At 35.2% G+C, this 13,485-nt stretch overlaps 1 protein-coding gene across 2 annotated transcripts in view; it reads left to right on the forward strand.

Annotated features, from left to right (window-relative positions):
- CDH12 (cadherin 12) overlaps positions 1 to 13,485 on the forward strand; it is a 1,213,596-nt gene that overhangs the window by 855,795 nt on the left and 344,316 nt on the right. For both annotated transcript variants that reach the window (XM_044932643.2, XM_025270675.3), the window contains exon 4: positions 3,542 to 3,958. In XM_044932643.2, the coding sequence (XP_044788578.2) occupies positions 3,728 to 3,958 (231 nt within the window). In that variant the 5' untranslated portion in view covers positions 3,542 to 3,727. The remainder of the gene's footprint in view (positions 1 to 3,541; positions 3,959 to 13,485) is intronic.

Here is a 13,485-nt window from a genome sequence, read left to right on the forward strand (position 1 = left end):
GGGCAAAACAGAAAGTTCAAGAATTCAAACACTTTAGATGTCAGTAATTTAAACTTGAAAACAGCTGAGGAAAATATGTGCCTTATTTTTACACAGGCTTAATGCATATAGTTGCAAATTTCCTCTGACATCCCAATATATTGTCATACAAACATGATGTGCTAGATATTCTATTCTGAATATTAAAATATATATGACTTAAGTAGAAATCACAGTTGTGATTTAAACTCTTATTTAAGTCAGTGCTACATGGTAGAGAACAATGCAAGTCACAAATGCAAACTGCATCTATAATTGTAATTTTCTAGTAATCACATTAAAAAAGGAAAAGAAATAGGTCAAATTAATGTAATAGTTTATATTTATTTAACCTTCTGATTGAGGGAAGGAGAAAAGAGGTCAACAGAGAATGAGATGATTGGATGGCATCACCCACTCAGTGGACATGAGTTTAAGCAAACTCTGGGAGATGATGAAGGACAGAGAAGTCTGGCATGCTGCAGTACATGGGATCACAGAGTCAGACATAACTTAGCGAGTGAACAACAAACCTTCTTTACCCAAACTGTTAGCATGTCAACAAAAAATAAATGTAGAAATCAATAATGAGATCTTTTACATTCTTATTTTTTGTAGTAATTTTTTGAAATGTGGTATATAATTGAAAAGTTAGAGGACATCTCAATATCGAATTGCCAAATTTAAACTCCACAGCCACATATGGCTAGTGGTTCCCATATTGGACAATATAAGTCTCAGTTAACTTTTTATGAACATTATTTTGCCAGAATGAAAGGATGCAATAAAATATATACAGTTCATGTTTTTGCTGGTAGCTAACAGGTGCATCCCTTTAGGCCACAGAAAAAAAATAGATCTTACTTTATTTCTCCTTTTGAGAGTCATTGTAGGATGCTCTCAGAGTATAACTTTTAGACCCTCCCCATCTCACATCTTATCTTCAGTGAATTGCTCCCACATTTTTTACTTTTGAATATATGTAAAGAATGCGTTATACTTTATATTATATCTAGCTGAATAATCACGAAACCAAATTGCAACTGAAAGGTTGACAAAATGCCCTGTTTTATAGGCATGTGATTAAACATAAGTTGATTTTTATTTTAGTTGTCTTGTTTTGGAAGCACTATATATGATTTCTGACCTCTGACATTCTTGACCTTTGGAAACCTCTGAGAAGGCTGTGGGCAATGGTCCCCTAGTGCCAATGTGTGAAGCTTCCCTGGCTGGAGTCACATTTTTCCATTGCTGCTTGAAGAATATAACATAGCTCTTATTTTTAATTCTCATTGCAATTGTCACCTATGGCAGACTTTTGCTAATTTAAGTTCTGACCACTTAAATTTTGCCATCAGGATATTCTATTTGCTTTTCTTTTCCCACAGCATTGGTAAATTTGCCCTCATTTATGTATTTGACTATATTTATTTTCCATTCCTGATTTAAGAAAAGGTAAGAATCATGTGCGTTTCCTTACCTACTGTATTACAAAGAACCTAGTACAAACCTTAGATAAGTGAATGAAAAAAAGTGTTGTAAGGAAAATGTTGAAAGCTCAGTTTTACCTAAATGCAAAGTAGAGATTATCCATCTGATACTGATTCAAGGTTGCTTTGAGTCACACACCATATATGAAATAATTCCTCTGTATCCCAGTATTTCTAGTATGCCAGGACTAGAGAAGCATTTTTTTAAACATTAAAGCTTATAAAGCCTTATAAAGCCATCTGACATTTTTCTCAATTGCATACATCTTAGATGATTTTCGTTTAGCAAATTTACGTTGTTCTTTCATTGTTATTGTTGCTCAATCATTAAATCCTGTCTGACTCTTTGCAACCTCATTAACTATAGCCCGCCAGGTTCCTCTGTCCTCCAATATCTCTGGGAGTTCACTCAAATTCATGTCCATTGAGTAAGTGATGCCATCCAACCATCTCAGTGTCTGCCATCCTCTTCTCCTTTTCCTCTTTCCCAACATCAAGGTCTTTTCCAATGAGTCAGCTCTTTGCATCAGGTAGCCAAAGTTTTGGAGCTTTATCTTCAGTGTTAATCCTTCGAGTGAATGTTCTTTCATGCATAGTCATATACTTCCTATTCTCTAACTTCAGATGATTTTTTGTTTCTTTAAAACTGCTTTGTTTTTTCCTTATTCTCTAAATCTGTGATTCTAAATCTTGATCTATTTTGCTCCTTTCAGGGGATATTTGGCAATGGCTGGAGACATTTTTTGGTTATCACAACTAGCAGTGGGGGAGGATGCTACTGTCATCTATTGAGTGAAGGATAGGGGGTGTTTCTAGGATTCACAAAATGTACATGCTGGCCCCCCAGCAACAAAGAGTTATCCAACCCCAAATGTCAGTTGTCCTAAGGCTATGAAATCCTACTCTCAGTTCACTTTAAAAAGCATAATCCCAGTAAAGAATTCTAATTCAAAAAGATGTATGCTTTCCAATATCTATAGCAGCACTACTTACAAGAACCAGGACATGGAAGCAACCTGTGTCCATTGACATGAATGAATAAAGAAAAGGTGACATATGTAGATATACATATGCAATGGAATTTTATTCAGCCATAAAAAAGAATCCGATACTGTCATTTGCAGCAATAATGCAATTATCATACACATCCCTAGTGGGTTCAGTGATAAGAATCTGCCTGCAAAGCAGAAGACATGGATTCAATCCATGGGTCTGGAAGATCCCCTGGAGAAGGAAATGGCATCCCACTCTACTATCTTGCCCAGGAAATCCCATGGACAGAGGAGCCTGGCAGGCTACAGTCCATGGGGTCACAAAAGAGTTGGGCATGACCTAGAGATTAAACAGCAATAAGGGATAACCATACTAAGTGAAGTAAGTCAGAGAAAGACAAATATCATATAATATCCCTTTTATGTAGAATCTAAAAAAATTGATACAAATGAACTTATTTACAAAACAGAAATAGACTCATGGACTTTGTTTTCTAGAAAACAAACATGGTTACCAGAGGGGAAAGGGAGGGAGATGAATTGGCAATTTGAGATTAAATTTAAAGGATAAAATATACTGTATATAAAATAAACAAATAATAAGGACCTACTATATAACACAGGGAGCTATATTCAATTTCTTATAATAACCTATAATAGAAAAATATATAAAAGAATATATATATGTCTAACTGAATTACTTTGTTGTACACCTGAAACATTGCAAATTAACTATACTTCAGTAAAAAAAAAATAGTGATCTCTGTTTTACTCTTAAATGGTTATTAAATTTAAAAAATGATTGCTTCTATTTATGATAAACTTGCTTTATTGTGACTCATACTTTTTCAAGTCAGTAAAAAATGATTAGACATTTTATCTAAGTTAACAGGTTAAATAGCAGTGATCATTTACTAATATAATTCTTTTAAAGACTTTTCTCTCTGTTTCCTTCAATGTTGGCAGATATAATGAGAGTTTTGATGACTATCATCATGTAATTCTATCAATTTAATGTATCTTTGTTAATCTGTTTTATAGGTCCCTTTAGATGGAATATAATATAGCAGAAGCATTTTCATCAAAAGGATTAATGCCTGCATTATCATTTCTGCAATAAAACAGAAAGCTAAGTGGTGGAGGCCACAGATACCTCAAACCTGGATTCCACAATTCTACATTAAGTGCTGGAGTTTTTATTACTCTGCTGTAGGAAAGCTTTTGCCAATGCTTACAAGGAACTGTTTATCCCTACTGCTCTGGGTCCTGTTTGATGGAGGTCTCCTAACACCACTTCAACCTCAGCCACAACAGACTTTAGCCACAGAACCAAGAGAGAATGTTATCCACCTACCAGGACAACGATCACATTTCCACCGAGTTAAACGTGGCTGGGTATGGAATCAATTTTTTGTGCTGGAGGAATACATGGGCTCCGAGCCTCAGTATGTGGGAAAGGTAATGACGTGTTTCTTTTGACAACAACTTGATAGCAAGGGGGCTTATGCATTGTGTATTGTGTATGGATGTTTTGCACAGGAGTTGAACAAACCAGTGAGTAGAACACTGGAATTGAGATCAAGAGACCTGGTTTCTCTTCCTGACTCAATGACCCGGGTAAGCTTTGGAATATCATTTCATCCCTCTTTGCTTCAATTCTCTTTGGTTATTTTAATGAAGTTAGTATATATTATATTCCTATTTTTGACATTATTCACCAAAGTCATGAAGTTAATATGTGTAAATGTAACTAAAAGTGTTTCTACAGCACATTACTGGCCATATCCATTCTGGAATTGTTTACCAGCAAGAAACACAGGAAAAAATCAGGAGGTATAAGTATTCTAAATTGTTCATGTCTTTGAATGACCAGAATATCTACCTTTCCCTCCCCTTAAAAAATAGGTTATACCATTTAGATTGTGGTACAGATGGTCCCAGATTTCCAGTGGTTTGACTTAAGATTTTTTTAAACTTTACAATGTTGCAAAAGCAACATGCATTCCGTACCTACACAGCCAATCTGTTTTTCACTTTTATTACAGTATTCAATAAACTACACGAGATAGTCAGCACCTTATTATAAAGTAGGCTTTGTGCTAGATGATTTTCTGACTGTTGGTTAGTGTGTTTTGAGAATGTTTAAGTCTGTCAGACTAAGTAATGATATTCAGTAGGATAAGTGTATTAAATGCATTTCGACTTAAAAATGTTTTCAATTGACAACGACTTTATTGGGATGTAGCTCTGGTCTAAGTTGAAGAAGATCTATTTGATTTGGTTTGCTTATTCTTTAAAGTAATTCCTTTATTATAGGTTATTTATTAATTTTTTTCCTCTCTTTTTTTTTTCTTTTTATTTTCTTTTTTTTTGATTATGATAATGATACATTTATTTAAAGTTTTACATTTTTATATTCTGGTCCTGGATGACTTATGTATAACATTTTTTGTGCTGGGTCTTCACTGCTGCATGCAGACTTTGGTTGCGGCAACTGGGAGTAGTCTATAGTCATGGTTCGCTGACTTCTAATTGTTACCGCTTCTCTTGTTGTGGAGCATGGGTTCTAGGGCACATGGACTCAGTAACTGCAGGCACATTGGCTTAGTTGCTTTGTGGCATGTGGGATCTTTCTGGACCAGGGATCAAACCAGAGTTCCCTGTATTGTCTAGTGGATTATCAATCACTGGACCACCGGGAGACCCTCTTTATTATAGGTTTTGTAAGGTATTTATAAAGGTGTTTATGGCCAAAGTAATAAATGTTGGAACCCAAATATATGCACATCAATCTCAACACAATATGCAAATTTTAATCTCGTAGTTAAAGAAAAAAAATTTTTTTTTTTTTTTCCACAAAATAGCAATTATGTGTTTCAACAGATTTATGCTTTACTGCTATTATTCTTACATCAACTTTGGAGCCATATCTATCATAGACCTTATCAATGAAACCAAAATCTTTTTCAGGAAAATGCATATTTTATTTAGTTTCATGTTGCTAATTCCAGGGGTTTTTTTTTTTTTTAACTTTCTAAAAGATTTTGCTATGGTTTTAACAAAATAATGTTTATGTTTGAAGAGAGTTTAAAATAAATCTAAAGCAGAAATAGAAAACCATAGTCAAAATAGTATTAGGAAACTGATATAATAGATTATGTTTCTGGAATATTAAAGCCCCTAGAGATTTGGGAAAATCTAAACTAATGAGAAATATGATGAGTCTTATGATTCTAATGCTGGCTTAAATGAAACAAATTTATTTAAGAGCTAAATTCTTTGCCCTATGATTTTAACATTTACCTCTTAGAAATATATTTTAAAAATATTGAATAATATAGTGAGGAAGGTCTTCAACTAGAACCTTTATTGAAAATGAACACATAGTCAGGTTGCCCTCATGTTTCCAAACACTGTGATTGATGCACAGTGAGGCTGAACAAACTAAAATGTTAACATTTGGAGCAGAGAAAGTTTTATTGCAGGGCCATGCAAGGAAACAGGTGGTTTCCCAAAGAAACTTGAACTCCTGAAAGTTTCAGCAAAACAATTTTAAAGGCGAGGTGAGGGAAGGGAGGGTGTGGTTAGTTGTAAACTTCTTGGTATAAGAATCCTTTGTCCTTGCAGGTGTCCACATAGCTAAGGTCAAGAGGTTCCTGTAAACATCCAAGACAAATGTTATTCTCTATTCTGCAAGTTTTTATCTCTATATGAAAGGACTCTTAAAGGCCAAGGTCTTGAAAATGGGCTATGGTGCATATTTCAGGCTATAGGCAGCATTCTTTTGCAAATGGTGCAGAGCCATTATTACTAAATATAAGCAACAAAGCACAAAGATAAAAAAAAAAATAGGTCTAATATGGAGTCAGATTTGTTCTTCACAAATGCACTAGGGTATATAGGGCCCTATGATGCTTTTGAACTGTGGTGTTGGAGAAGACTTTTGAGAGTCCCTGGGACTGCAAGGAGGTTCAACCAGTACATCCTAAAGGAGGTCAGTCCTGAGTGTTCATTGGAAGGACTACTGTTAAAGCTGAAACTCCAATACTTTGGCCACCTGACGCAAAGAGATGACTCATTTGAAAATACCCTGATGCTGGGAAAGATTGAAGGTGGGAGGAGAAGGGGACGACAGAGGATGAGATGGTTGGATGGCATCACTGACTCAATAGACATGAGTTTGGGTAAACTCTGGGAGCTGGTGATGGACAGGGAGGCCTAGCAGGCTGCTGTTCATGGGGCTGCAAAGAGTTGGACATGACTGAGCAACTGAACTGAACTGATATGGGGCCCTGAGCAAGTATTTTCTGTGTGGTACCTATCTATGTATAAAATATGTTTCACATCAAATCAATCTTTGAGTACCATTCTCACAGTCCAAATTTTAGTGATCTTGCAAAAAACATACATTACCATTTAGCAGGAGCAATCTCTTTGTCAGGCTGGCTACTAGGAATCAGGATCTAGTCTTGTTGCCCCAGGACAACTCCACAGATCCTAGTTCTGAGGTCCATATTGTACCTGGTGAACCCTAAAATTGAGTGGAAAGTCAGGGAGAACCATAAAGGGGAGAACTGTCTATTGGAGCCCAACCAATTTCAACTGAATCCAGGGTAACCCACTCAGATGGCATTGCTCCACAAATAGCCCTGAGCACAAGAAAGGCCTTCAAAACTTTTGAGGGAAGCACCCCAAAGCATGAATGTCCCCTGGATGTTACTGTACATTGTTTCTGCTTATAATATTCTTTGTATGTCAAAGAGTATAAAAATCAGTAAAGTTTTCGTGATAAGATAATTTTATGCCATAGTACACTAATTTCTTGTGAATTAATTCAGTATAAGGATTGGGTTTTGAAACCCAAGACAAATGGAGAGGAAGCATACCTCTAGAACTTTTGTCTCCTGGGTGTCAGTTATGTCAACTCTGCTTGTGATGGAAGCTGGACATCACATTGCAGTTCCTGGCAAATGTCTGCTGAGAAGCCCATCTGACTTTAATTAGAGCAGATCCTTAGCCTTTACTTGCCAGAATTTGAGGTGAGAAAGTTGACGTTTTGTTGAAAATTTAATGAAATTGACTTTTAATCTATCCTAATTAGAGTAGAATTTCACCTCCCAGTGGACATGATTAAAAAGATCTAGGAACTACTTATAGAAGTTTTGTTTGATACTCTTGAATTCTATTTTTATAATTGATATGAGAGTATGGAATTCATCCAAATCATTTAAGAGATGAATCAATATTTATAAATAGATTAGCAAGGAATAGGTCTAAGATCTAATCCATTATGAAATTAAAACATTATTTTCATAGACGCATGGCTCCCCATTTGTAAAATATAATGAAAACTTATGGTTTTCAGGCAATGTATGTTTCTAATGTAAATGAAAAAGCAGTTTCCAAGATTTCCTTTCCACATGGAAACTAATTAAAGTTTAATTAACTCTGTCTTGATGATTCTAGATAAGGGAATAGTAATATGATAACACTGGGGCCAATTCAAGCCATAATATGTAAGTGTGTAAACATATATAAATATATTTGTGCTCCTGCTCTTCCTAGAAGGCTTTGAGACAGTTCACAGTAAAACACAGTACTATAAATAATATAGAATTCTGTGTTATAGGAAAAGGAAAATGCACAAGTGCCAAGCACAATAGTCAACTGAAACATTATAATTGAGATTCAGATTTAATGTATATTTCTTTGCAGCAAGAACATATTGTATTGTTCAGTTGCTAAGTCATATCTGACTCTTTAAGCCCACATGGACTATAGCACTCCAGGCTCCTCTGTCCACGGGGATTTCCAGGCAAGAATACTGGAGTGGGTTGCCATTTCCTTCTCCAAGCGATCTTCCTGGACCAGGGGTCAAACCTGTGCCTCCTGCATTGAGAGGTGGATTCTTTACCACTGAGCCACCAGGGAAGCCCCAGAACAAGGAAATTCCACTTACTGAGAGAAAAAAAAAAAAAGTTTTCCTACCTTCAAGATTAAAAGATTTTCTTACTGTAGAAATTAATGAGGAGGAAGTGAGTGGTTTAATGGATATTAGCCTCAACAACTGTTATATTTAATATTTAAAAGGATCAGATGTTACTGTTGACATCCTTTTAAGAAAGACCAAACTGTGGCATTGCTTATAATGACTATGACTTAATACACAAATAAATCCCAAGGTTGTCCAGAGGTAAAACCAATGCTTTTTACAAATAGACATATTGAATTTGCTACAGCACCTGGATGTGTATAAAATACCATATTGCAGAGCAACACAGAATCTAATTTGATAAGCAAACATGTTTAACGCATGTATTACTTATTGCTCAAAGTCACCTCAAAAAAGTATCATTAAAGGAACACACAGATGTGCCTGCCCATACACACACACACACACAAGTAAATTGCTTATACCATCAAATATAATTGGGTGCCTCTGTCTCAATTCAGAAGAATTTGTTAGCAGAAATTCTTAAAATGAAAGTATTTAATATGGCATATGGCATAAAGATTCAATATTGCAGTATATCTAATCCCTAATTTGAGAGGCATTTATTCAACATATTTCTAATTGAGAATGCATTATCATTTCAGAAAGTGTTAAGCTTTGTGGGAGTAAAGTATGAATGTCTTTAGATTTCAGTTATAACAGATAAGTTTTATTGAGTGTCTTAGGGCACTATTTTAATTTCTTTACTTACATAAATTCATGTAATCTTCACAACAGCACTATCAGGACAATTATTGGTAGCCCCATTTTGCTTATCAGAAAACTGAGGCACAGGAAAATTAAATAATTCCCCATGGCCCAACACCTAATAAATAGTGAAACTTGGATTTTAAGTTAGGTAGAGCAGGTAGTTTAGGTCCATGGCACCAGAAAATATCACATTTTATTATCATACCAGCATCTTAGGAACTAAAAATAATTTTAATACTCTGTCAAAAGTACTATGACAAAGATCCTATTAAGAGTTGTGGAGACAAAAGAAGGTCTATGACTATGCCTAAAAGAAAAATTCAAGAAAAGCTTCACAGTTGATGAAGTACCTGAGATGAATCTTGAAAGATGTCTTTGTTTTTAGGAAGAGATAGTCTGAAGAAACGTTTTTATAAGCACTCAGGCTTGAAAGTGCAAGGTGAGCCTCAATAACTATATTTCAAAATAATCAGAGAGTGTGAAATCAACGTTTCAGAGTAGGTTATAGAAAGTTTCAGAGTAGGTTAAATAGAGAAAGTACAGAGGCTCAAATCTGATCCCAAGATTAATAATACTTATTCTTTTATTTAATTTTTTAAAATTTGAGATATAATTGACAAATAGCAGTTCCCAGTGTACAACATAGTGTTTTGCTATTGTATACATTCTGAAATGATCTCCCCTATAAGTCTAGTTAATATCTATCATTGTGCATAGTTACATTTTTTTCTTGTGATGAGAACTTTTAAGATTTACTCCCCTAGCAACCTTCAAATATGCAATACAGTACTATGAACTGCAATCACTATGCTGAACATGGCAGTACTACTTATTCTTAAAGGTGTCAGTATCCACAAAGTGTCTTGGTTGAAGATTCACATGCAAGAAACTGCAGTTCTAGAGTGGTCACTCAGTGATCCATTTAAAGGACACATTGGAGACCCCAAAACAGACATGGAGATAGGAAACATATGTAGGAGAAGGTTACAGGAAAATTGCCTAGGGAGTAATAAAGGAAAAGGAATATTAAATTTGATCATTTAAAAGGTAGACAGATAATAAAATTTCAAGATCCATTGTTCAAGAGAATATGGAGGATGAGACAAAAAAAATTAGTGGACAATCACATATAGAGAATGAGAGGGAAAAGGAAAACAAAATGATGCAGATTTCCGACTTTTGTTTGCTAGTATCCTGTATAGATTTGGTTCTAGAGTGAGAAATAAAAGGATCACTCTTAAATATCTAGAGTTGCTTAGAAGTACCCAGGTGAAGTATCTCACGGTCGTTTAGATACATGAATGTAGAGTTCACAAGAGAGGCCTATGGTAGAGATACAGGATCAGGAGATTGATATACAGATGGTGGTCAATTACCACATAAGTGGTAATCACATAAAGTGGTAATGAGCTAGGAAAAGTTACAGAGAAAATATGAGAACCCTGATTTTTAACTGCAAAGCAGATGAAGAATAGATCAATTTAATAAATAAGAAGTAAAAGACAAAAATATATATTACAGGAAATATAGCTAAAAAAGTTTTAAGAATAAGTGACAATGCCAAATTCTACAGATCAGATGAAACAATGACTGGAACACTTCTACTGATTTTGCCAGATAGTGAATCAGAAGTAAATGTAGTCAAAATGATTTTCATCGTTTTCTCTAGAGTTTGAAGAAAGGAGAAAAGAATGAGTCCAGCCTGTAGATACCACTTCAAAAGTATAGGTGAAAAAGATTCTTCTGTCCTGGTTTGATCTGATAGAGATTCTATTAGTGTTTTCCAGAGAAACAAAACCAACAAGATGTATATATATGCTTTAAAGGAAACAACTTTTAAGTAGTAAAACTAATCAGCACTGTGCAATTCTCTTCATCAGCAGGAAATTGTTAAAGAGGAGGAAAAAGAGTAGGTGACTGTACCAACTCATTATTGCAGGTTTTTTTTTTTTTTTTTTGAGGGGATCATTGTGATGGAATAGAGAGAAGGGTACTGAAACAACAACCAAGAGAAACCGGGATGAATCTACAAACACTAAAGTTCCAAAGAGACGTACCTATAAAAATATATGCTTTGCAATATACATAAATACCTTGGAGATATTGTGGGTACAGTTCTAGATCACAGCAGAAAAGCAGACACTGCAATCAAGTGAGCCACACACATCTTTTTTGGTTTCCCAAAGCACACAATGTTAGTTTGCACTATGGATAAATCTATCATGTGCAGTAGAATTATATTTAAAATAACAATGTGCATACTTTAATGAAAAAATACTTTATTGCTAAAAGATTTTAACTGACCATTATCTGAGCCTTCAGCAAGTCATAGTAGTACTATCAAAATCACTGATCATAGATCACCATAAAAATATAATAACAAAAAGTTTTAAAATTGGGAGAATTACCAAAATGTAACCCAGTGGCAGGAAATGGGCAAATATGTTGGAAAAATGGCACTGATAGACTTGCTGGAGCAGAGATGCATAAACCTTCAGTTTGAACAAAGTGCACTATCTGAAAAGTGTAATAATGTGAAATGCAATACAACAAGATATGCTGTGTGTGTTCATATGTATATATGTATATGTGTATAAATACACATGCACAAAAAGTCAAGGCTGCAGCAATAGAATTTTATTTTTTTTTAAATAAGTACAATAGAATTTGGTTTTGAATTAGTTAAAAAAAGATAAAGAAAAATAGAAATAGTATAATAGTGTATTAAAGTAGTTATAATTGCATTAAAAAAATAATTTGTCTATTTTGAAAGTCTTCCAAACTAACACAGTATAAAGATGCTATTTTAACTCATGTATATATCCCTTTGTATCCAATAATAATGGAAGTTATATCACAAAGTTATACTAAGACATTTAAAAGTTGTTTTTATGGCTCAACATCTATATATCTTTCCTCTTTCTCTTTTTTCTTTCCCTCTCTTTTCTTCTTTCTTTACTTCTTTCCTTCTTCCCTCTCTTCCTCTATTTGTTTCCTCTCTCTGTTCCTCTCTTTGTTTCTTCCTCATTTGTGAGTCATGTAGCTTTCAGTTCAGTTCAGTCACTCAGTCATATCCGACTTTTTGAGACCCCATGGACTGCAGCATGCCAGGCTTCACTGTCCATCATCAACTCCAAGAGCTTATGCAAACTCATGTCCATCAAGTTGATTATGTAATCCAACCATCGCATCCTCTGTCATTCCCTTCTCCACCTGCCTTCATCTTTCCCAGCATCAGGATCTTTTCCAATGAGTAAGTTTTTCGCATCAGGTGGCCAAAGAATTGGAGTTTCAATTTCAGCATGAGTCCTTCCAATGAATATTCAGGACTGACTTCCTTCAGGATTGACTGACTTAATCTCCTTGCAGTCCAAGGGACTCTCAAGAGTCTTCTCCAACACCACAGTTCAAAGCATCAATTCTTTAGTGCTCAGCTTTTTTTGCAGCCCAACTCAAACAACCATACATGACTACTGGAAATACCATAGCTTTGACTAGATGGAACTTTGTTGGCAAAGTAATGTCTCTCCTTCTTAATATGCTCTGTAGGTTGGTCATAGCTTTTCTTGCAAGGATCAAGTATTTTTTAATTTCATGGCTGAAGTTACCATCTGCAGTGATTTTGGAGCCTCAGAAATAAAGTCTCTCATTATTTCCATTGTTTCCTCATCTATTTTCCATGAAGTGCTGGGACTGGATGCCATGATCTTAGTTTTCTGAATGTTGAGTTTTAATCCAACTTTTTCACCCTCCTCTTTCACTTTCATCAAGAGGCTCTTTAGTTTTTCTTCGCTTTCTGCCATAAGGGTGGTGTCATCTGCCTATCTGAGGTTATTGATATTTCTCCTGGCAATCTTGATTCCAGCCTGTGCTTCATCCAGCCCGGCATTTTGCATGATGTACTCTGCATATAAGTTAAATAAGCAGAGTGACAATATCCAGCCTTGATGTACTCCTTTCCCAATTTGGAACCAGTCCATTTTTCCATGTCCAGTTCTAACTGTTACTTCTTGATCTGCATACTGATGTCTCAGGAGGCAGGTAAGGTGATCTGATATTCCCACCTCTAGAAGAATTTTCCACAGTTTGTTGTGATCCACACTGTGAAAGGCTTTGGCATAGTCAATAAAGCAGAAATAGATATTTCTTTGGAACTCTCTTGCTTTTTCCCTGATCCAGTGGATGTTGGCAATTTGATCTCTGGTTCCTCTGCCTTTTTTAAATCCAGCTTGAACATATAGAAGTTCTTGGTTCATGTTTTGCTGAAGCCTGGTTTGAAGAA

Source organism: Bubalus bubalis, chromosome 19 (assembly GCF_019923935.1).
Source record: "Bubalus bubalis isolate 160015118507 breed Murrah chromosome 19, NDDB_SH_1, whole genome shotgun sequence".
Lineage (NCBI taxonomy): Eukaryota > Metazoa > Chordata > Mammalia > Artiodactyla > Bovidae > Bubalus > Bubalus bubalis.